Raw genomic sequence first — 24,113 nt, forward strand, 5'->3', positions numbered from 1 at the left:
TTTTAGAAACAAACGTCCCTGGCAGCTCAGTGGTAAAGAATCCACCTGTCAATGCAGGAGACGCAGATTCGATCCCCAGTTCAGGAGGATCCCACATACCATGGAGCAACTAAGCCCGTGTGTCACAACTACTGAGCTTGCACTGTAGAGCCCACGAGCCACAGCTACTGAAGCCCATGCTAGAGGCTATACTCTGCACAAGAGAAGCCACGACAATGAGAAGCCCGTACACTGCAACTAGGGAGTAAGCCCCTGCTCATCACAACTAGAGAAAAATCCAAGCAAAGCAATGGAGACCCAGCCAATGAAGAACAACCAAAAATAAGTAAATCTTTTTTAAAAGAAATAAAAAATTCCTGATTTTTGGCCACTTAGGTCGTTTCTGATTTTTAACCATAATGTGTAATGTTGTGATAAATACTTCTCTCAACCTCCAATTGATTTCAAGTGCTCATCCTGACTCCCTTCCTTTGATTATTTCCTTCTTTCAGGATGAAATTCTGGTCAATTACTATCTATGGAGCATTCCTAGTACATAGTATTTTTATTCCACTGTGTGCCTTCATAGTTCCTTTCCATTCAACAGATGTAAACTGGGCTCCTAATAGAACAAGGCCAGCTCATGTAAAATGCCTGCCTGCATGCAAAGGAAGCTACTATTGCTAAAAGTGACCGTTTGATAAGGAAGCTAAGGGAAATTAGACTTGTGACCTGCTTAAATGAAACCGTAATTAATAATGTAAAATACATGGAGGCTCAAGAAAACAATTGAAGAACCATCCCTAGGTATGTCTACTTGTCAAATGAAAGACAGACTACAAATCCTAGACTTAGAGTTCTCAAACTCTTGGGTCTCAGGTCCCCATTGAAGTCCCAAAGATCTTCTGTTTTTATAGGCTATATCTTATTGATATTTACCATATTAGGAAACAAAACTAAGAAAATTAAAAAATATTTATGTTATTCAGTTCAGTTCAGTTCAGTCGCTCAGTTGTGTCCGACTCTTTGCGACCCCATGAATCATAGCACACTCGGTCTCCCTGTCCATCAGCAACTCCTGGAGTCTACTCAAATTCATGTCCACCGAGTTGGTGATGCCATCCAACCATCTCATCCTCTGTCATCCCCTTCTCCTCCTGCCCCCAATCCCTCCCAGCATCAGGGTCTTTTCCAATAAGTCAACTCTTCACATGAGGTGGCCAAAGTATTGGAGTTTCAGCTTTAGCATCAGTCCTTCCAGTGAACACCCAGGACTGATCTCCTTTAGGATGGACTGGTTGGACCTCCTTGCAGTCCAAGGGACTCTCAAGAGTCCTCTCCAACACCATAGTTCAAAAGCATCAATTCTTCGGCGCTCAGTTTTCTTCACAGTCCAACTCTCACATCCATACATGACCACTGGAAAAACCATAGCCTTGACTAGATGGACCTTTGTTGGCAAAGTAATATCTTCATTCTGAAATAACAATGAACTCACATTCATATAAAGCATTTTTTGAAAAGTAACCATATTTCCCAAAAAAAAATTTTGTAAGAGTAGTAACATTGTTTTACATTTTTGCAAATTTCTTTAATATTTGGATTAATAGAAGACAGCTGGGGGTTCTCATGTTTGAGAACAGATAGGGTTCTTATGTTTGTTTCTGCATTCAATCTGTTACCTCACACTTTTTTTAAAAACCTCCCCGGAAAGCTTGAAGAATTTGGGTCTTTTAAGCTTGAGTTGCCTGTATTCCTTTATTGCACCCTGCAATAAATACTGTATTTTCCTTCACCACAACCAGGTGTCAGTAGATTGACTTTGCTGCTCTATCAGACTCAAGTTTGAGTTGGTAACAATTTTGTCACACAGGATATTCAAAAAGATATGAAATCAAGAGTAAAGATTTCATAAAAGTGATCATTTTTACTGTTTCATCAAGGATGTCCTTAAATGAATCTGGCCCTTATTTGACTGCAAGCATGCCAATGAAAAATACAGTGACTTCTGGTACATTTGAGTGGCCCTGCTCTGACTTCTGCCATGGCACTAGCAGCCACCATTGCCCTGCATCATCAGTGCAAACCTCAACACAGTGACTCCAGGATCAACCATGAGACTGAGAGAAGTTATTCAGTATTTTGAACGTCTCAGCACCCCTTGTGTTTGCTTCTAAGCATTCACATAAAAGATCTTCGTCTAGTTGGTGTAACACTGGATGAACACAAGCAAAATGGCGAGTCTGGACACATCCGTTGATTGGCCTGTTTGTGAGACAAAAGTACCATTCTGCAGAGAAGGTGTTAACTCAGCCTTCCTGTTTGCAGCTTAATCTTTGATTTCACAAGCTACTGCATGATTATAAAGTGGCACCACTTCGATGTCTTCTACTGACTTTCTGGCCAGCCAGCAGTCAGCAGCGTCAGCTCGAAGGCTCACATGCCTTTCTGCCAGAGGAACTTTCTGTGATGGCACACACTGCACAAGTTGCCTACCTGCAGGGTACTCCAATGGCTTTGCCTTCCTGGGTTGAAAAGCTATAATGAACAATTTTTGGCATTTAATGAACTCATCACATCTGCATTTAAAATATTCAATTCCTTTTTCTTTAGACTCTGAATGATTTCTCTTAACATGATGCCACCACTTATGAGGTAACACAGAGGTAAAATTTTAACACTGTAAAGCCAAGGAATAGGTAGCTTTTCAGTCATATTTTGTTTCAAATCTATACTTCTTTTCAGTAGATTTTAGATTCATCTTTTTCAGCATCTTTGCAATTAGATGGTACAGCTGTGAACCAAGGAAACAAGATTTCTAATCCCCTTTAAAGTTAATGATGCATGCTTAAATATAACAATAAATGGAGTGTGACTTAAACATAGCACTGAATGGAGGGTTATAAAGCCAAAATGTTGGGGGAACAGTGGTGGGGGAGAAAAGGCTGATGTTGAATTGCAAAGATGGAAGCGGCAGCATTTGGCATCAGGAAAGGGAAACTGAGTCAGGGAAGAGAGCAGATCGCTGGCAGCGCATTAAAGATGCCACAAATGAACTGTGTGGACCTCCAACAGTCAAAGCAGGATTGGGCTGAGGGTCTCAAACTGGCACTGGGGAGCCTCTTTCAACGTCAGGTAAAGTGGGAAGAGGTGTGAGTTCTTGGGAAGGCCTGGTCTTTGGTGGAGGAAAGTAGCAGGAAGAAGAGAGGACTGAGTTTGGGAAGGTACCAGTGAGACATGTTCCACTCCGTGACTCAATCCTTTACCTGGTTTGCCCTTAGAGCATGTGCGGGCCTTGAAGAAGAATGTGCTTATTGTTATTTCAATAAATGTATAGTAGTATGCTTGCTTCCCAGGTGGCACAGTGGTAAAGAATCTACCTGCCAACGCAGGAGACACAGGAGACATGGGTTTAATCCCTGGGTCTGGAAGATCCCCTGGAGTGGGAAATGGCAAGCCACTCCAGTGGATTTTGCCTGGGAAATCCCATCCAGAGGAGCCTGGTGGGCTACGGTCCATGGGGTCGCACAGAGTCAGACACGACTGAGCGACTGAGCACACACACATGCACATGTAATAGTATGCTTATGGAAAAGTGGGCAATAATCTAGTTCATCAAAGGCTTGGAACAGGGACTTCCCTGGCGGCACAGTGGATAAGAACCTATCTGCCAGTGCAGGGGCCATGGGTTCCATCCCTAGTCCAGGAAGATTCCACATGCTACGGAGTAGCTAAGCCCGTCCGCCACAACTACTGGAGCCTGCTCACTCTAGGGCCCGCAAACCAAACTACTGAGCCTGTGTGCCTAGAGCCTGTACTCCACAATAAGGAAGCCACCACAATGAGAGGCCCGTGCACTGCAACTAGACAGTAGCACCTGCTCACCTAGAGAAAAGCCCATGCAGTAACAAAGATCCAGCAAAGCCAAAAATAAATAAAATTAATTTTTTTAAATTGCAGATTCCATATAATCAAAGTTTAATGCACGTAATATACTAACCTCTTCAAGAATAAAAAGCAGTACTAGAAGTTGACATGGAGTAAAATATACATATTTCTTTAGTTTATAAGTTAAATATTCACATATGCGGCTGTTAATAAATTATTTTTATAACACTAAACATATGAGACATTGGAGAATATCAGCCTTTTACTTTTACAGTTACAACGGTGAGTGATAGCCGGGCAGAAGCACTTTTGAGTGAAAAGATGAAAAGAGACAAAAGTATAAACTGCTGTGACATTCCACTCGGAAACGATGTGTCATGAACAAACCAGATTTACCCATCCACATAAAAACTGTCAGCACAGGCGGAGAGGCAAAACCCCCATCGCCTCCCCATGGAGGCGGGAGAGAGAGGCAGAATGATCGACCACTGAGGTTGCTGGTGTCTTACAGGATTTTAGGTTGACGATACTGTTCCTATTTTGGTAAAAATAATTTCAGTTAGGTAATAAGGCAGTGAAATTGTGAGGGCAAATAATTATTAAAATCATCTAGTAACCTATGTTGTTTAACTATTAATAATAGCTAACATACAATAATTCATTTTTAATTATTTCATTTTTAGCATCTATTTTTATTTTATAACCTTCGATATAGATAGCAAGTTTTTAAACAGCCATATTTGTGTTCTTATTAATGCAGGTTGAATCTAGCTTATTATGCATGCCCATAAGCTTTCAGAACTCAGTTGATAAAACATTACACATGAAATTTTTAAGCTTTGACATTTTGCATCAAGGTCGCAAATGGGTTGTAATTTGGTATTTACAGTTATGTTGACTTGCCACAGGGTACATGTACACAGTTGCTGTACACACGTGGTATTAACCTGTCACTGAAAACCTGGCCGGGAGTGAAGTCTGGAACTTCCAAGTGAAGCGCAAAGCAGCAGGAGCCACACAGAGGCACGAGCCCTCTGCCTGCCTGCCACCCTGCCTCATTCCTGGGCAGGACTGGAGGCCTGGGTCTCTTGCCAATGAAATCTTTGCTCTGTGCTTGGACTAAACCCAGATGCCACTTTGACAGACGCTTCATCTGCCAGGAAGCAGACTGCGTTTGATTTCAGACATCCCTGGAAACCCAAGACTGAGTGTTAAGGGCACGTGGATGAGGGTTAAAATCTGATCTGGTAGGAATCCAGGTTTAGTAAAATAGGAAAAAAGAATCTGTTGCTAAGCCATGGCTATGGAGCTGGTCCTGAGGAGTGAGGTGTCGAGAAAAGCCAGAGCACAGCTCTGGCTCCCATTTAGGATGCCCTGGAGCATCACAGGAAGGTCCTCTGGCCTGGGGATGGGGCTGTATTTTTTCTAGGTAGCAAAGTGGAGATTGTGGGCAAGAAGCACTGATAAGGTTGATAAGGTGATGGGCGGCTGAGAGCTACTTTGTTCTGTACCCTGAAAGGAGTCATGAGACTATTCGCTGTGGGTACTTAATTGGTATGAGCTCTCAGGAAGAAAACAATTGTTAAAATAACACATCTCGGGGAGGTAGAATTTTCCTCCCTGCAAACTGGACTGCTTTTACCCCTCTGCCAACTTAACAGAATCAAATTGTGCTTGGGTTTTCAACCTCCATTACCACAGCCTGTGTTTGTGTGTGTGTGTTTTCTTTAAATACTTATTTATTTCTTTGGGTCTCCGTTGTGTCCTGAGGGATCTTTCTTTGTGGCCTCCTCCCTGGCATGTATGATCTTAGTTCCCCGACCAGGGCTCAAACTCATGTCCCTTGCACTGCGGGATGGACTCTTAACCACTGGACCACCAGGGAAGTCCCAGCCTGTGTTCCTAAAATTCCCTGGTATACTCACATGTAGAATCTAAAAAACACAACAAACTGGTGAATATTACCAAAAGAAGAAGCAGACTCACAGATCTAGAGAAGAAACTAGTGGTCACCAGTGGGAGGCAGGAAGGGGAGGGGCAATAGAGCTGTGGGAAAGTGGACATACTAACTGCTGGGGAAAAGATAAGCTCAAGGGTGTATTGTACAACATGGGGAATTCAGCCAATATTGGCAATAACTATAAGTGGAAAGTAACCTTTAAAAACCTGTATAAAATATTTTAATAAAAATACAGATCAAATACCCTCCCCGCAAAAAAAAAAAAAAAAAATCCATTATAAAAGTGATGACACGCCAGATTCCTTGTGGGGAGCAGCATCTCTTTAAGAAATGTTTACAGGTTTATTTGACAACATAAAGTCCTGGGAAGTTAAACTCTGCACCCAATCTACGAGCAGAATGTCTAGGCTTCTCTCCAGCCACGTCCCCGGGGGGCCAGGGCAGAGGCTGTCCACGTGGGGGACACACGCCTGGCATCACTGGTCCACAGGGTAGGGGCCCTGAATACCAGCTTCGAGGAGCAGAGTCGGGGAGGCAGCTGCCCTCACGGGAGCACTACCCCCGACTCCGTGGCCTCTGTCCCCTCACAGCTCCTTGTGGGCACACTCAGCCACCTACTCGTGGGTCAACTCAGATGACACAACACCAGGAACAACTCCAGAAGCCCACTTCCCCCTTTCCAACGCCTAGATAAAATACATCTGGAATAAAAATCTGCCAATAATTATTTACTGTTTCCATACAGCAGAAGCCTCTTTTCCAATGGGGCGGCAGGACATGGGGGCCTCCTGTCCTACAGCCCCCCACCCTCCAGTGGTGCCGGGGTCACGACCTGACCCTCCCTGACCTGTAGCCGAGGCTGTGGTTCAGGCAAAAGGCCTGGCAGAGGCAGGCGTGGTGCTGCGTGTGTGTGCAAATACTCTATGACTCCTTGAATCAGCAAAGCCTTAGCGCTTAAGGGAAGGCAGCGGAAGAGGTCTGACACAGAAGGAAAACACAGCCATGCCCCCAACTCCCTGGCGGCGGGAATGTGTGCGTCTAGAGCTGACTGCTTGGCTGGCTTCCCTGCCGCTGCTTCCTCTTGCGGAGGTGCCGCTGGAGCTGCAGCTTGTTGGTGAAGTACATCCGTCTCCAGCCCATGTCCTGGGCCAAGGCTCGCATGTCGGGGGTGATGTGGTCACAGGAGCTCCGGACGATCTGCTCCCACAGTTCATCCGACGTGCACAGCTGTGGATGGAAGAAGTCAGAGGGTGGTGACATCACACGCGGATTACGGGAAAGTCATTCACTCACTCACTCAACATCGCGGTCCAACTCCTGCTTCCCGTGAGACCTGGGAAGAAACACCGTGGATGCACGGAAAGGTGCAAGCCACGGTTCCAGTTCCTGAAATTGCCTCTGTGGGGAGAGAGGCAAGCACCCAAGTATCTAAAGCACTGAGCAACACTCGATTAAGGGAGTAAACCGAGTCCTGATCTCATTTGAGATGTAAAATGCCAGCTAGTTAGAAATAGTGCCCATACAACATAACATGGTTAGTTTATGCAGATAGCCTGGGAGGGTGAATTTCCGATTAGCCACACAGCAGAGGCTGACAATGTGTGGTTGGCCCATCTTCACCCAGGGCTGCAGGAACATTGCTAACTGCTGCTCAGGTGCCTTCATGTTAAACCCTGGCTTAAGTCACCTTTGGCTTCCCAGGTGGCTCAGCGGTCAAGAATCTGCCTCCCATGCAGGAGACATGGGTTTGATCCCTGGGTCGGGAAGATCCCCTGGAGTAGGAAATGGCAACCCACTCCAGTATTCTTGCCTGGGAAATCCCATGGATGGAGAAGCCTGGAGGGTTACAGTCCAAAGGGTCACAAAAGAGGTGCATATGACTTACTGACTAAAAAACAACAGATAAGTCACCTCTTCCCGGGGGCTGTTCAGTGGACACCTTAGCTCACTGCGGGCTGCTCAGTAGTGAACCACATTGAAACAGATGAGCAGCCCTTGGAGACTGCCAACCGGCACACCTAAAATTTACACACTCCTGGACCCAGGGTCCTGTCCACAAGTTTCTCTCCAAGCCCTTTGCATGCTTGATATCACACCATGCAGCAGAGTGGCCTACAAGATTCAGTCTGCTCCCTGAGCCTATAGGCACAGGGCAAAGAGAGCTATTCTCTGGAATGCCGTCCCTGGGATGTCCTTCTGCTGTCTGGTCCTTTACCTGATGGCCAGGAGGTTAAGAACAGACAAGACCCCTCTGGCCTAGTATCTTCACAAGACCATTTTGCCTTCCCTCAAGCTCAAAGCTGCTACAGTTCAGCTTCCATTAACCAAAGATTTCCCACCAGGACTTTTCCAATTGCTACCATCATTTATGACAACTCTGTTTATCGGCCTCCTGCTACTAAACATTCTTACCATGGAGATTTCCTGACCCCTTGCTGCCATGCCCCCAAATCCTTCTTAAAGCTTCCGTTACATTTATTATCTCTGACCTTAGTGATGGCCATGGTTTGTTTTTTGGTGTGTGTATGCAAAACCAGGAACATTGAAAGATGCTTGGATTTTTGACGTTGCACAGTGATAACTCCAGCATTCAAAATGTGCTCAAAGAAGGGTCCCATGTGGGCCCCAGGACACTTCCTGGCTCCACTCTTCCTGTGCCAACTGGGCACTCAGGGGAGTTCATCGCCAACCTGATTCCCCTTTCATAGGTTCCATCCAGTGGTCATCACATGTGAAAATCCAGCAGTGGAAAGAATAGCGGGAGTTCCCTAGTCATCCTTCACAGAAGAATGTGTTTTCCAGTCCCTGCGACTTGGGTTTGATACCTGGTTGGGGACTTAAGATCCCACATGCCAAGGGGCAACTGAGCCCATGCGCCATGACTACCGATCCTGTACGTGCTCCTCAGTCTGACCTCTAGGCTCTTCCCCACACAGACCCTTCTTCTCACATTTAAACACCCAAACAACAGCGGCAGCACAGCATACTCCACTAGTCCTCCCACGGGTGAAAATGTGTCTATTCTTTGCCTTCCACTCCTGCCACCCCACACCTGCCAAATCCCAACAGTCGCTGCAGTCCTCTGGATGAGGCTTGTTCCTTCCAGTTAATCCGTTCATCTTTGTATCCTAGAATTATAAAGTCAATGGGTACCGACTTGCCCTACTTATAATACTAGGCGAAAGGGAAAAAGGAAATATTGGTTTACATACAAACGCATATATCACTGGGTGAGGAAGAAAATACAGGGAGCTGTATTCAGTCCTGGATTCTGAAACTGGTCAGCAGCAGGAGCTGTGTTTGTGATTTTCTCATTCTACCACCTGTTCCCTCTTCCTTTTGTCCTCAGCCAGCACCTGAACTGGTCAAGATCCTATACCTACTGATGGGATCCAAACCTTCTCCAATTCCTGCCAGATGTGACCACCTCTTGATCTTATAGGTAGAAGATATTTTAGTTTTCTTAATTAGGTTTTGCCATTGAATGTGCCAGTGTTAGAAGGCATTTGCCAGAGGAAATCAATGGTGGGCAAGTGGCTAGGACTCTGTACTTTCACTGCAGGGGCCACGGGTTCGATCCCTGGTGGAGGAACTAAGATCCTCGAAAACCATGCAGTGCAGCCCAATTAAAAAAAAAAAAAAACAGAAACAAAAAAACTCAGCTCACTTGCATAGATGGTCTGAGTCCCAGAAATACTTCTCTGTAATTCTCTTGTGAACCAGCAAGTCTATTTTTCTCTGGTAAATAGGATTAATCACCTGAGTCAATAAAGTAATGCTCATTTGGGTAGTTTTTTCTTTTTCTTTTTTGCCTGTTTGTCCAGTGGCATTGGGAGCCCCAGATAGACTGGGAACACTTTTAATTTCTAGTTTGGTGGACTCATTCTTGTTCTTGACGTGAATGTATTGCTTCTTTGACCATCAACATTTCTAGCCTAGTAGCAGCCAAAGCTATGAAGGAGAAAGCAACATTTTTTTTCACATTGATGATTAGGCGTGACTCCAAGAGAGGGTTCTGCCACGTCTATCCTTTGGTTGTAGCTACAACCGAAGGACCACATTCCACTCAGTGACTGGAAGAGTGTGTTACATCCTGTCAGACTGAGCTCCAAACTTCCAAAGAGTTGTCTGTTACCTGATGAGATGAGGGAGTAAGTGCCTCCCAAAAGCCATTCCCTCATTCCCTGAAAACAACTATTTCTAGATAGTGGAGTATATGCTAAGAGAGTATAATTGTATACTCATTATCTTATGTATTTATGTCTATTTATTTAATAAGTGAATTTATTTATTTCAGAAAAAAACAACCTGAAGCAATCTTGTGTGGGCTACCATGATGGAAAAATAAGGCATTCGGTCAATTTATACACGATGTTGCTGAAGGAGCATGGTGTGCCAGGAAAGCAGACCCAGACCCAGAATAGGAACCTCCCCCAGGGAAGACACTTCACTGCTTCCTCCATGGTGGAGAGGGTCCAGTGTAACTAACCTGGCGGTGGTGTTTAGTCGTCAAGTCACGTCGGACTCTTATGCAACCCTGTGGATTATAGCCCACCAGTCTCCTCTGTCCATGGGATTTCCCAGGCAAGAATACTGGAGTGGGTTGTCACTTCCTTCTCCAGGGGACATTCCCGATCCAAGGATGGAACCTGCATTTCCCGCTTCTCTTGCATTGGCAGGCAGATTCTTTACCTCTGGCGCCACCTGGAAGCCTGTGTAACCAACCGAGCACTTTTTTAATGACTGGACCCCGCCCCTACCCAGAGTACCTCCTGGGGGCTCGGCATTGCCCCTCCTGTGACAGTGGCCAGATTAATCTTGAAGAAAGGAGACTCATGTGGTTGAGTCCATGTAAAACTTCCATCCTTGCCACCTGGGCCCTTGGTTTATGAACCCAGCTGGGGATAGGAGCTAACTAACATCCATAGCATAGACCACCACATCCATCTCATTACTGAAGATGTCCTCGGCACTGAGTGCTCTTTGGTGAACAGTCACGTGGGACACAAATATCTTGATTCTTTGGATTATTCTGAAAACTCACTCCAAACACCTCTTTCCCCAAATTCCCCATTAACCTCCATCTGTTCAAGACCATCTAGGCAAAACATCAGCCTTTGTCCCACAGGAATTCAAGAGCTGTTTCTCAGTAGCAGAACAATTATCTGCAAAAGCATCCATGCCTTTACTCTAAAAACCTCAGAGATATGAGCTGTAATTTTCCTGATGACGCAGGGATCAAGATAGACCATAGCCATACAGGCCACAGACACTCTAAGTACCACTCTGCTGGATCGTAAGGAGCAAGTGATTCATCTGTTTACCCTGCATTCTGGACCAGCTGCTGGGCACCACTTAAATCTGCCAGCTTTATGGGCTACTTGGTAAATGAATCAGAGAAGCAAACTCAAATGTGTTATATGTTACCTTGAAAACTAAAAAGATCCACAAGGAGCTGTGTTGCTTTCTTCAGTTCAGTTCAGTTCAGTTCAGTCGCTCAGTTGTGTCCGACTCTCCGCGACCCCATGAATCACAGCACGCCAGGCCTCCCTGTCCATCACCAACTCCCGGAGTACACTCAAACTCATGTCCACAGAGTCGGTGATGCCATCCAGCCAGCTCATTCTCTGTCGTCCCCTTCTCCTCCCGCCCCCAACCTTTCCCTGCATCAGAGTCTTTTCCAGTGAGTCAACTCATCTCTTTTCTTAGGATGCATCAATTCAGTCACTTCCGATTCTTCGTGACCCTATGGACTGTAGCCCACCAGGCTCCTCTGTCCATGGAATTCTCCAGGCAAGAATCAACTGGAGTGGGTTGCCATTCCCTTCTCCAGGGGATCTTCCCAACCCAGGGATAGAACCCAGGTCTCCTTCACTGCAGGCAGATTCTTTACCATCTGAGCCACAGGGAAGGCCTTTCTGGATAGCACGTTACAATAAGGCAATGGATTCTAGATAACACGTGGAGATGGCAGGTCTCTCAGTTTTTGCATTCATCTCTAACTTTTTCACAGATACACATCTTACACCAAGGCATCTAAGGTATCTGCTACCCTTGCTCAGCAGCATGATGTCATCAGTGTGGACTGGCATGTAAGAAGATAATGGGATCAATATTTCCGTGATGTATGTATGACTCACAGCTGGAGAACCGACGCAGTACTAAGGCAAAATGACATTCGAAGCGTGCTGCTACCCTCCCCAGGTGAACGCAAATCTACTGTGGGGTTTCTTCTGGAAAATCCAGGAAGATAGAAGGAGGGTGCGTAACAGGTAGTGGCAAGGCAGGAGGTGAGAAATGATCAGACTGTAGATATATTTTGAAGGCGGGGTTCATGTGACTTGCTAATGAATTAAATGAGAAGCAAGAGGAAAAGGAAGAATTAAAGATGAGCTCTTTGACTTGAACAGCAATGTAAATGATGTTCAGTTACAAGACAGTGCTGCCTTTAAAACCTGAGTCCCTGAGGGACTTTGTGGAGCAGGGCCTCCTGTCAGCCTCCAGTGGGTATCAATCATGAGAGAAATGAAGATCTGCTATTGTCTCAAGCCACTGGAGTTTTAGGGTGGTTTGTGGCCCCAAGTCACAATCTCTAACCTGGTCTATCCTAATATGATGAGTAGTGAAAACTCTTGAACTTTTCTAGTGTTTGATGTGTAACTGCAATTTAAGGATTACTACAAGCTAGTCCATTCTAAAGGAGATCAATCCTGGGTGTTCATTGGAAGGACTGATGCTAAAGCTGAAACTGCAATACTTTGGCCACCTCATGCGACGAGTTGACTCACTGGAAAAGACTCTGATGCTGGGAAAGGTTGGGGGCGGGAGAAGGGGACGACAGAGAATGAGATGGCTGGATGGCATCACCGACTCTGTGGACATGAGTTTGAGTGAACTCTGGGAGTTGGTGATGGACAGGGAGGCCTGGCGTGCTGTGATTCATGGGGTCGCGGAGAGTCGGACACCACTGAGCGACTGAACTGAACTGAACTGAACAAGCTTTGACTCCTTCACAAGATAATGATGGGGGTCCTTCTTGTAGTGAAACTCATTCAGGATGGATCACCTTTGTGGAATCCCATCAATGAAATAAGAAACTGGTATAGACTCAAGCCATCTTCTGATTTTATCCATTCTATTGGTGCAAATGCCTGGAAAATCCCATGGACAGAGGAGCCTGCCAGGCTACAGTCCACGGGGTCACAAGAGTTGGACACAACTTAGCAACTAAACCACCAACCAGTATAAATTCCAAGGTTGCAAACTTGGTTCAGCAGAAATACTGTTGTTGCTTAGTCACTCAGCCATGTTCAACTCTTTGCGACCCTATGGACTGTAGCCCACCAGGCTCTTCCATCCATGGGATTTTCCAGACAAGAATACTAGAGTGGGTTACCATTTCCTTCTCCAGAGGATATTCCCCACCCAGGGAATGAACCCAGGGACCTCCTGAGGCTCCTGCATTGTTGGCAGATTCTTTACCACTGAGCCATTGGGGAAGCCCTATCATTAGAAATGACTCAGAGGTAAATATTCTAAAGATGTATTAAAAAGGATTCTGAGCTATCACAAGTATATAGTAACATAGCAGGAAGGATGGGGCTTCCCTCTTAGCTCAGATAGTAAAGAATCCGCCTGCAATGCAGGAGACCCAGGTTTGATTGCTGGGTTGGGAAGATCCTTTGGAGAAGGAAAGGGCAACCCACTCCAGTATTCTTGTCTGGGAAACCCCATGGACAGAGGAGCCTGGTGGGCTACAGTCCATTGAGTCTCAAAGGGTCGGACACAGCTGAGCAGCTAAGCACAACACACACAGCAATAAGGGCGGTGGCATGAGCTGAGGCGTGAGGACCTTTTCTGCCTTACAGCTCATGGGTGCTCCCATGTGACCTGAGGAAAGTTCTTTCAAGGCCATGGCCTGTCATTGTGGGACCTGCCTGCTTCAGCTCTTGTCCAACTGAGTAAAAAAGCACATTGGCATACTTAACTCCATCTTATAAGAGACAGAACATTTTCCTATGTTCTGCAGGTACCAAGGCAGACAAAGTAACCAGCAAACACGGTTGATTTGAACACTGGCCCTGACACTTAATAATTAAGTCTACTTATTGCTCTAAGCCTGTCTTCATATCCGATCTTGCATTTGGTTATCTAAGGAGCAGAATAAAGTGATTTAAGCACACCAGTCTCTGAGTAAGGCTGCCTGGGCCCAGTACCTGACTCTACTGCTCATTACTTGTGTGCTTTATCTGAGTCTCTATTTCCTCCTTGATAATCAAGACTGGGTGGTCTCTACCCATCCATCCCACAGCTCTGTTTGAGGACTGCACTGGATTATGTACATCCAATGCGTTGCACATAGTAGGTATTCAATAAGTGGTACTTATTGTGACTACATGGAAATGATGTTAAACTTTTAGTGCTGTGAAAGTCACTAGGGGTAACACAGGTAAAGCACATGGAAAGATGGAATTGATGGGCGGGAAAGGGAGACGGAACAGATGCTACCTCACCCATTTCTGAGAAGACACCGGAAAGAAAGGTCCCATGGGCACTGAGCTGCTACGGGGCCAGTTCAGTCACCATGGTTGGGAGTCTGGGGAGGTCTCCCAGCAGCAGGATTGAGAGCTCCCCCACCACGTGACAGCTGTCTGAAGGGGATCTGGCCGTGTGCCTGACTGATGTCCCCCACCATGGACCCACCTGGTCACACCAGCTGCCACTACCCGCCCCACCCATAACTTCAGGAGGCCAAGCCATCCACTCTCACGATGCCTGGCCTGGCCTTGGTGGGGTCCTGCTTTGCTCCCATGCATTCTGCTTTCTTTCTGGAGAAGGGGAAAAGCATGTAAGCATAATCTCTGCTCATGATACTATTACACTCACTTTGGAGCAGAAAGCAGGCTACAGTCTTTACTTTCATACTTCATGCTGGTCTCAACGTATTCCAATAAAGGAAAAGAGTGAATTACAAACAGAAATGAATAGAATAATAGGGCATCATCATTTAAGACCCTTTCTGCATAAATATTAAAGGCAAAAACTATTAAATTCACATCATGAATGTTACTGTTAAGCAGCAATACTGAATCTTATGATACTGACAACCCTCCAGACATTTTGATCTTAGGCAGGTCATTCATTGTTTTATCCCACCTTCAACAGTCCTTCAAGGTCCAGTTTCTCTACTCGGATTACAACATATTCTAAATATAAACAATAAAGGAAAACTCTTAAAAGATTTCTTAGTATTAAAAAAAATAACCAAACAGATCTGAACCTCCTTTTAAAAATATGAACTCTAGATGATTATTTCTTTCCCAGCACAATACATTTCAGGGTGTCAGTGTATCTTATATAACAGAGATTATGGGAGAAAATGATGAGGTTTGAGGGGAAAGGAAGGAATTCTTAGAGTTGAAATTTCCACCAGTGTAACTTCATTTATGGCTCATTATATTTCATAAGGAAAATATTTAGTTTTGTTTTGCATTATAAGTTGGTCCACAAAATAACCCCAGCCAGGACTCCCAAACCCTGGGGTTCTTTTTGCTTGATACATGTCAGGGTGCAAAACACAAAATATCCATCTTGACTGATTCCAGCCACTTGGATCCAAAACATAGCTGATCGTGGATTTAGCTCCCCCTGGTGGTGGTGCATGAACTTAACAGACATCAACTGCAGTAGTTGTAAGGGATCCCTCAGTTCAGTCCAGTTCAGTTCAATCGCTCAGTCATGTCCGATTCTTTGTGACCCCATGGACTGCAGCATGCCAGGACTCCCTGTCCATCACCAACTCCCACATTTTACTCAAACTCATGTCCATTGAGTCAGTGATGCCATTCAACCAGCTCATCCTGTCGTCCCCTTCTCCTCCTGCCTTCAATCTTTCCCAGCATCAGGGTCTTTTCAAATGAGTCGGTTCTTCACATCAGTGATCCTAGGACTTATCTATTAATAGCTAAAATCTTTCCTTTTATGATGTGAAAGTTAAGTCTGAGAGAGGATAAGAGTGTGACTGCCCAGGGTTCATGGTGGGGAGTCACTGGGTGAAGAATAGAACCCAGCTCTCTGGCCTCAAGCTGATTTAAACACCCACACTCTGTACACAGTAGAGACGTCAAAACAACCCCGTCACCCCCACCCTAGGCTTCCAGCCTTTCAGAGTCTTATGAGATATTTTATCTGTAGAGTTTTAGTAGCAAGTGGTCAGATTCTTGTCCCAGATGCTTAGAATTGGGTTCTAAATAAATGCACTTGCTGGGTCCACCAAGAGCTACCCAATCCAACACTCGGAGACTGGCCTGGCTGTATCCACTGGCTCCCCAGGTGGCTCGCCTACTTGGCCAGACCTGGGACTCACAGTCATAGAGAATTTGGGACCATGAGGAAAAATCTGCTCTCCATAGGCCAAAACGTGACAGAGGAGGGACTTTCTTCCGCAGTGGGTTTCACGGGGGGCCTGTTCTTGAGTTCCAGACAAGACAAATATGTCCATTTGCTGGTCATGATTATACCCACCTCCTCCCATCTGGACCTCAGCAGCCCCCAGGAAGGTTCCGTGTGGCAGCCTCACCTCCGTGAGCCCACCACAACCCCAGGGCTGGCTCTCGGTGTGACGTTCTGGTGTCCTGTGACACAGGATCCACCTTTCAAGGATGTGCTCATCTGAGCCAAGTTCCAATAAACAGGAGGGGCTTCCCTGATGGCTCAGATGGTTAAGAATCCACCTGCCAATGCAGGCGATGCAGGCTCGATTCCTGGGTCAGGAAGATCCCCTGGAAGAGGAAATGGCAACCCACTCCAGTATTCTTACCTGGAGAATCCCATGGACAGAGGAGCCTGGCAGGGTACAGTCCACAGGGTCACAAAGAGTCGGACACAACTGAAGCGACTTAGCACACAGCACACAGAGCGACTAAACAGCAACAATAAAGAGGATGCCTCTATGTTGGTTTACCCAGAGAAATATAACCTTCCAGCTCACCAGACCTTTAGATGCTCATCCCTGGAGGCTCCATGGCTTGGTCAATGTGAAATCAGAGCAAGGCCAGGCAACCAGATGGCCCTGATCACTGGTGTTCATTAAGTGTGATAAGTGGAAACTTACAGACTTGGCTGTGGGCTAGCACCACGGGCTCTCCCAGGCTCAGACTCCCACCCACCCAGAGTCCCCACACCCTCTGTGTCTCTCATGTCTCTTTATGCTTCCAAGGCAAACTCAATTTTGCAGAGTCTGGTCTGGCCATAGTCTGGGGAGTTATTTATAAATAGCAGAGGGAAAGCAACCTAAATGTCTATCATTAGGGATCTAATTTTAAAAATTACAATTTGTCCATATAACAATAACTTAAATCACTTTTCTAAATTGAAGATTTATATGTACAGACATGAAAGAGTATCTAAAATATGTTTCAGATAAAAACACTGACAGAGAACAATATATAAAGTGCTACCATATGCTTTTCAAAAGAGTATGCATATATATGTATATATGCTCACACATCACACACACACACACACACTTACATGTGCATAGACAGACTCTAAAAGGACATATAAGACACTGGTAATGTGACTGTTGCTGGAGGTGAGAGTTAGTGGAATGAGGATCAAGAATGGGAGGGAGAATTACTTTTTACTACACGTTAAAAGACATATAGTTTTTCTCCATTGTCAACCTGGTTATTGTAATGCAAATCAATTTTCTTTTTCAAAAATAAAACAAAACTGACATAACACAAAACCCAACCAAGGGAGGGGGCATTCAGGAGTTAAGAGTGGTGTGTCAGAAGGGAGGACATTCCTCCAAAAGTATTAGTCGCTCAGTCATGGATTCTTTGCGACTCGTATGGACTGTAGCCCACCAGGCTCCTCTGTCCATGGGATTCTCCAGGCAAGAATATTGGTGTGGGTTGACATTCCTTTCTCCAGGGGATCTTCCCGACCCAGGGATTGAACCCGGGTCTCCTGATTTGCAGGCAGGTTCTTTACTGTCTGAGCCGAAGGGAACAACGTAAGAAAGGCCTAGGGGCACAGAGAGCTGAGCACGCAGGACAGCGCACACAGTCTGCCTTGCTGGGATTGTAAGCGGGAACCAGGGCTGGGACACAGTGGCTTGAAGTGCCAGCCAAGACTTTGGATCTCACTCTGAAAATGATGGGACCTCACCAAGGGTCACTGAGCAGGGCAGTGACATGACCAGCGGGTATTTCAGAAAGACTCCTTCAGCCCGCACGAAAGGTTTAGCCAATGAATCAGTGAGCAAGCCACCAGGAAGAGACCCGCCAGAGAATCCTGGAAGCAGAGATGGGGCAGGAGGTGGGAGGCCTCACCCTTTGGATGTGACAACTGAGAGGCTACTATGAATGAGGCCAGTGATATTAGGAGGCGTGGACAGAGGGGAGATGAGATAGGAGGGCTAGGCGGACAGAAGACCAGGGATTCCCAGAATTCTGGATGTTATAAGACCAGTGAAATTTTCAGAAATCAAACAAAACAACAATTAAGAACCAAAAGAAGATTGCTCACTTTGTAATTCACCAAGTAAGGGTAATTTGTTAAAATTATCATGTTTTAATACCACTGTTTTATAAAGAAGGGATATCTTAAATCTCCCCCCAGCAGAAAGGGCTGACCTCTGTTAAAGAATGGTCATTTACATGAAACAAATTTATATTGTTATCACCCGTGTGTGTGTGTGTGTATCTGCGCGCAGTTTCTCAGTCATGTCTGACTCTGCAACCCTATGGACTGTAGCCCCTCCAGACTCCCCTGTTCATGGTATTTCCCAGACAAGAATACTACAGTGGGTTGTCATTTCTTCCTCCAGGGGATCTTCCTGATCCAGGGATCAAATTCACATCCCTTGTGTCTTCTGCATTGGAGGGTGGATTCTTTACGCCGTGTCACCTGGACACACCCTTACTGTTCCCATTTTCTCAGTGATTATAAAATCTCAGCTGGATGAATGATGCTGGTTTGCTGAGTGTGAACTGCCATGTAAATCTTTTTTTTTCCCCAAACAGGGAAGGAAAGAGATTGAATAAGCATAGAGCCAAGAGGACTTCCCATGTGGTCTAGAGGTTAATGACTGAGAATCTGCACTTCCACTTTGTGAGTGCTAAGTTGCTTCAGTCGTGTCCGACTCTTTGTGACCCTAAGGACTGTAGCACACCAGGCTTCTCTGTCATGTGATTCTCTAGGTAAGAATACTGGAGTGGGTTGCCATTTCCTACTCCAGGGGATCTTACCAAACCAGGGATCAAGGCATAAATTCAATCCATGGTTGGGGAAGTTCCATATACTGTGCAGTATTGGAGGCCAAACATTTTTTTAATAAGAATATAGCCAAGAGTTTTTGTTTTATGAAGGATGAGACTGATTTGAGAAAAATCAATATACTGAGAGGAAAAAACAACTGAAAGATTTAGAAATAAGAACTAAATGTAACGTAGTATCCCAGATTGGATTGTGAAACACTGAAAGGACACTGGTGGAAAAAGTGAGGAAATACAAATCAAGTCTGTGATTTCATTAACAGTATTGTAGCAACATTACTGCTGAGTTTTGATAAATGTCCCAGGTTAGGGGAAGCTGGGTGAAGGGCATATTCAAACCTTTTGCATTATCTTTATGACACTTTTATAAATCTAAAATTTTTATAAATAAAAAGCAAAAATACACATAACAAGTACACAGAGGAAAAGAGGCTTCCCTGGTGGCCCAGTAGTTAAGAATCTGCCTGCCGATGCAGGAGACACGTTCCATCCCTGATTTGGGAAGAGCCTACCTGCCGCAGAGCAACTCAGCCCATGGGCCACAACTATTGAGCCTGTGCCCTAGAGTCTGGGAGCCGCAACTGCTGAGTCCACATTCCACAAATACTGAAGCCCATACACCCTAGAGCCCCCGCTCTGCAATGAGAAGCCCTCCCAGCTCAACTAGAGAGTGGCCCCTGCTCACTGCAGCTAGAGAAAACAGTCCGAGTGCAGCAACGAAGACCCAGCACAATCAAAAGAAAAAAAAAAAAAATTTTTTTTTTTTTTTTTTTTCAAAAAAAGAAAAAGCAGGTAAGTGACAACCTGAAATCCCTCCGGCTAGACTTTGGCACCAGGTGGCAGGTGGCACTGACCTGGAAGAGGAAGGAGACCTCCCTCCCTGGGACCACAGGAAAGGGTGGACAGGGACATGAATAATTTGACAGTAAATCTGCCCCCAATTCAGGATGACAAGCTCCTCAGGGTCAGGGACTGATGGATGCATGTGGTTCCCTGCAATGTATGGAAGGATTTTTCCTGTGTCATCAGTGCTCGGTAAATGTTCATTGATAATAAATCAATTCCATGACTTAAAAAAATAAAAAGCCCCCAAAGTTTGAAATAGAAGACTTCTTAATAAAATAATGTAATAACTGATGGGACAAAACAAAAATGAAAGTAGTTTATAAATGAAGGGGAAAATAGGCAAATGACCACAATATTCAGATTGATGACAGAAATGAAAGGTTAATGTTACACAGAAAGAAAAAAAAGCAGCAGCCTTGGATCATGTTCCATCTTGGAATAATTCTGCTCCTCAAGGATTCTGAGGGCTGAAATCAGCAACCTAGAAAAGCCTTACTTTAGAGCTCTGGGTAAATTATGGAGGCTATTATCAAGATTGCACTAAAATAATGGCAGGACATTGAGAGGGAGAGGACTAGCGAGTGGAAATGAGCAAAACCCAGAGGAAAGAGCTGCTCCATGTATGGAATTGATTCCACGAGCCACTGCAGCTGCTGTTATTTTCTATCAAATCCTTCCACTGACTCTCAAGACAGACCCAGGCCCCGGGAGAAGCTTTTCATACATTCCCACTCCTATATTTTATTCACTTAAAACTCTCCTTCAGTGGTGATCATCTTGTGATGCATAGAAATAGCAAGTCACCACGCTATGCACCTGGAGCTAACAGAGTGTTGTAGGTCAATTACACATCAGTTACAAAACAAAAAACCAAACAGCAAACAAACAAGAATCCTCCTTCCTTTAAAATATGAACAATCAGCTTCCTAGCAGCAACAAGTACAAAAATCTTAACTTTAATACCCTTTTTTAAGTGGAAAAAATATACAGTATGATGATTATTCATAATACTTGTTTCTGGTCCTCCATTTTATGGTGGGGGGGAAATCAAGTATATGTGTTTTTGTACTTAAAAGGAGTATATTAAGTAATACAAACTGTATAACTTAAAATTAATATATAAGAATGAAATTTTATTGTATAACTATGGAAAAAACGTTGACTTTTTAGATAATAAGATTATGATTTGAATCACCTTGGGAGATATTGCACACTCTCTTGTGAGTGGACATTGCCCTGGTACATTACCGCTAAATACTGAGTTAGGGTTCTTCAGCTGCGAACAACAGACTCTAACTCTGATTAACTTAAGCTCGTGATGATGATGATGAAAGTCACTCAGTTGTGTCCGACTCTTTGAGATGCCATGGACTAAAATAGTCCATGGAATTCTCCAGGCCAGAATACTGGAGTGGGTAGCCTTTTCCTTCTCCAGGGGATCTTCCCAACCCAGGGATCAAACCCAGGTCTCCCACATTGCAGGCAGATTCTTTACCAGCTGAGCCACAAGGGAAGCCCAAGAGTACTGGAGTGGGTAGCCTATCGCTTCTCCAGATGATCTTCCCAACCTAGGAATTGAACCGGGTCTGCTGCATTGCAGGTGGATTCTTTTTTTTTTTTAGTAACAATAAGACTTTATTTATTTATTTTTTTAGGCCGATTCTTTACCAACTGAACTATGAGGGAAGTCCAGCTTAAGCCCAAAAGCATACTAAATCATTTCAGTCATGTATGACTCTTTGCGGCCCCATGTATTGTTGTCTTCCAGGCTCCTCTGTCCATGGGATTCTCCAGGCAAGAATACTGGAGGTGGGTTTCCATGCCTTCCTCCAGGAGATCTTCCCAACCTAGGAACTGAACCTACGTCTCCTGTGGCTCATGCATTGCAGGCAGATTTTTTACCACTGAGCCACCAGGGAAGCCCCAGAATGGAAGGATAGTATGTGTGTGTTTAGTACACAGCAGCACTCTAGAATGAATGGCTTAAAGGGCAGGAACCAGAATCTAGGGAGAGGAACTAATAATAGTTGCATCAAGGTCCTAATGTTGGTTGAAATCACCACTGTGTTTTCCATTCCTGTGTCCTTCTGCTGAGGATCCAGAGTTAGTAACAGAGCTTTGATGAACTTGGGGCATGGGGCAAAAAATAGGGCACTATAGTGAACAGTGCCTGAGAATCACCCATCAGTTCAGTTCAGTTCAGTTCATTCGCTCAGTCGTGTCCGACTCTTTATGACCCCATGAATCACAGCATGCCAGGCCTCCCTGTCCATCACCAACTCCCGGAGTTCACTCAAACTCATGTCCATCGAGTCGGTGATGCCATCCAGCCATCTCATTCTCTGTCATCCCCGTCTCCTCCCACCCCCAATCCCTCCCAGTATCAGAGTCTTTTCCAGTGAGTCAACTCGTCGCATGAGGTGGCCAAAGTATTGCAGTTTCAGCTTTAGCTTCAGTCCTTCCAATGAACACCCAGGATTGATCTCCTTTAGAATGGACTGGTTGGATCTCCTTGCAGTCCAAGGGACTCTCAAGAGTCTTCTCCAACACCACAGTTCAAAAGCATCAGTTCTTCGGCGATCAGCTTTCTTCACAGTCCAACTCTCACATCCATACATGACCTGGGAAAAACCATAGCCTTGACTAGACGGACCTTGGTTGGCAAAGTAATGTTTCTGCTTTTTAATATGCTGTCTAGGTTGGTCATAACTTTCCTTCCAAGGAGTAAGCGTCTTTTAATTTCATGGCTGCAATCAGCATCTGCAGTGATTTTGGAGCCCCCAAAAATAAAGTCTGACACTGTTTCCACTGTTTCCCCATCTATTTCCCATGAAGTGATGGGACCAGAGGCCATGATCTTAGTTTTCTGAATGTTGAGCTATAAGCCAAACTTTTCACTCTCCTCTTTCACTTTCATCAAGAGGCCTTTGAGTTCCTCTTCACTTTCTGCCATAAGGGTGGTGTCATATGCATATTTGAGGTTATTGATATTTCTCCCGGCAGTCTTGATTCCAGCCTGTGCTTCTTCCAGCCCAGCATTCCTCATGATGTACTCTGCATATAAGTTAAATAAGCAGGGTGACAATATACAACCTTGACGTACTCCTTTTCCTATTTGGAACCAATCTGTTGTTCCATGTCCAGTTCTAACTGTTGCTTCCTGACCTGCATACAGGTCTCTCAAGAGGCAGGTCAGGTGGTCTGGGATTCCCATCTCTTTCAGAATTTTCCACAGTTTATTGTGATCCACACAGTCAAAGGCTTTGGCATAGTCAATGATGCAGAAATAGATATTTTTCTGGAACTCACTTGCTTTCTCCATGATCCAGCAAATGTTGGCAATTTGATCTCTGGTGCCTCTGCCTTTTCTAAAACCTGCTTGAACATCTGGAAGTTCATGGTTCACATATTGCTGAAGCCTGGCTTGGAGAATTTTGAGCATGACTTTACTAGCGTGTGAGATGAGTGCAATTGTGCGGTCGTTTGAGCATTCTTTGACATTCCCTTTCTTTGGGATTGGAATGAAGACTGACCTTTTCCAGTCCTGTGGCCATTGCTGAGTTTTCCAAATTTGCTGGCATATTGAGTGCAGCACTTTCTCAGCATCATCTTTCAGGATTTGAAATAGTTCAATTGGAATTCCATCACTTCCACTAGCTTTGTTCGTAATGATGCTCTCTAAGGCCCACTTGACTTCACATTCCAAGATGTCTGGTTCCAAGTGATTGATCACGCCATCGTGATTATCTGGGTCGTGAAGATCTTTTTTGTACAGTTCTTCTGTGTATTCTTGCCACTTCTTAATATCTTCTGCTTCTGCTAGGTCCCTACCATTTCTGTCCTTTATTGAGCCCATCTTTGCATGAAATATTCCCTTGGAATCTCTAATTTTCTTGAAAAGATCTCTTGTTTTTCCTATTCTGTTGTTTTCCTCTATTTCTTTGCATTGCTCGCTGAGGAAGGCTTTCTTATCTCTCCTTGCTAGTCTTTGGAACTCTGCATTCAGATGCTTATATCTTTCCTTTTCTTCTTTGCTTTTCGCTTCTCTTCTTTTCACAGCTATTTATAAGGCCTCCTCAGACAGCCATTTTGCTTTTTTGCATTTCTTTTCCATGGGGATGGTCTTGGTCCCTGTCTGCTGTACAATGTCACGAACC

General features: G+C 44.9%; 2 protein-coding genes across 5 annotated transcripts in view; one reads left to right on the forward strand and one right to left on the reverse strand.

Moving 5' to 3' along the window:
- SLC16A14 (solute carrier family 16 member 14) overlaps positions 1–11,295 on the forward strand; it is a 48,350-nt gene extending 37,055 nt beyond the window's left edge. The window contains exon 5 of one of the 3 annotated variants that reach the window (XM_088845075.1): positions 10,125–11,295. In XM_088845075.1, the coding sequence (XP_088701201.1) occupies positions 10,125–10,315 (191 nt within the window). In that variant the 3' untranslated portion in view covers positions 10,316–11,295. Of the gene's footprint in view, positions 1–6; positions 1,856–10,124 lie in introns of those variants that run through there. The other 2 variants (XM_055397316.2, XM_055397317.2) reach the window with 2 other exon arrangements.
- The window catches only part of FBXO36 (F-box protein 36), a 98,277-nt gene continuing 80,706 nt past the window's right edge, over positions 6,543–24,113 (reverse strand). Inside the window, exons 4-5 of one of the 2 annotated variants that reach the window (XM_088845099.1) lie at positions 14,531–14,655; positions 6,543–7,054 (exon numbers count right to left, since the gene is read on the reverse strand). In XM_088845099.1, coding sequence (XP_088701225.1) covers positions 6,775–7,054; positions 14,531–14,655 — 405 coding nt within the window. In that variant the 3' untranslated portion in view covers positions 6,543–6,774. The remainder of the gene's footprint in view (positions 7,055–14,530; positions 14,656–24,113) is intronic. The other variant, XM_055397320.2, reaches the window with a different exon arrangement.

This window comes from Moschus berezovskii, chromosome 2 (assembly GCF_049115385.1).
Source record: "Moschus berezovskii isolate FMDL1 chromosome 2, NW_MosBer_1.0, whole genome shotgun sequence".
Taxonomy (NCBI): Eukaryota; Metazoa; Chordata; class Mammalia; order Artiodactyla; family Moschidae; genus Moschus; species Moschus berezovskii.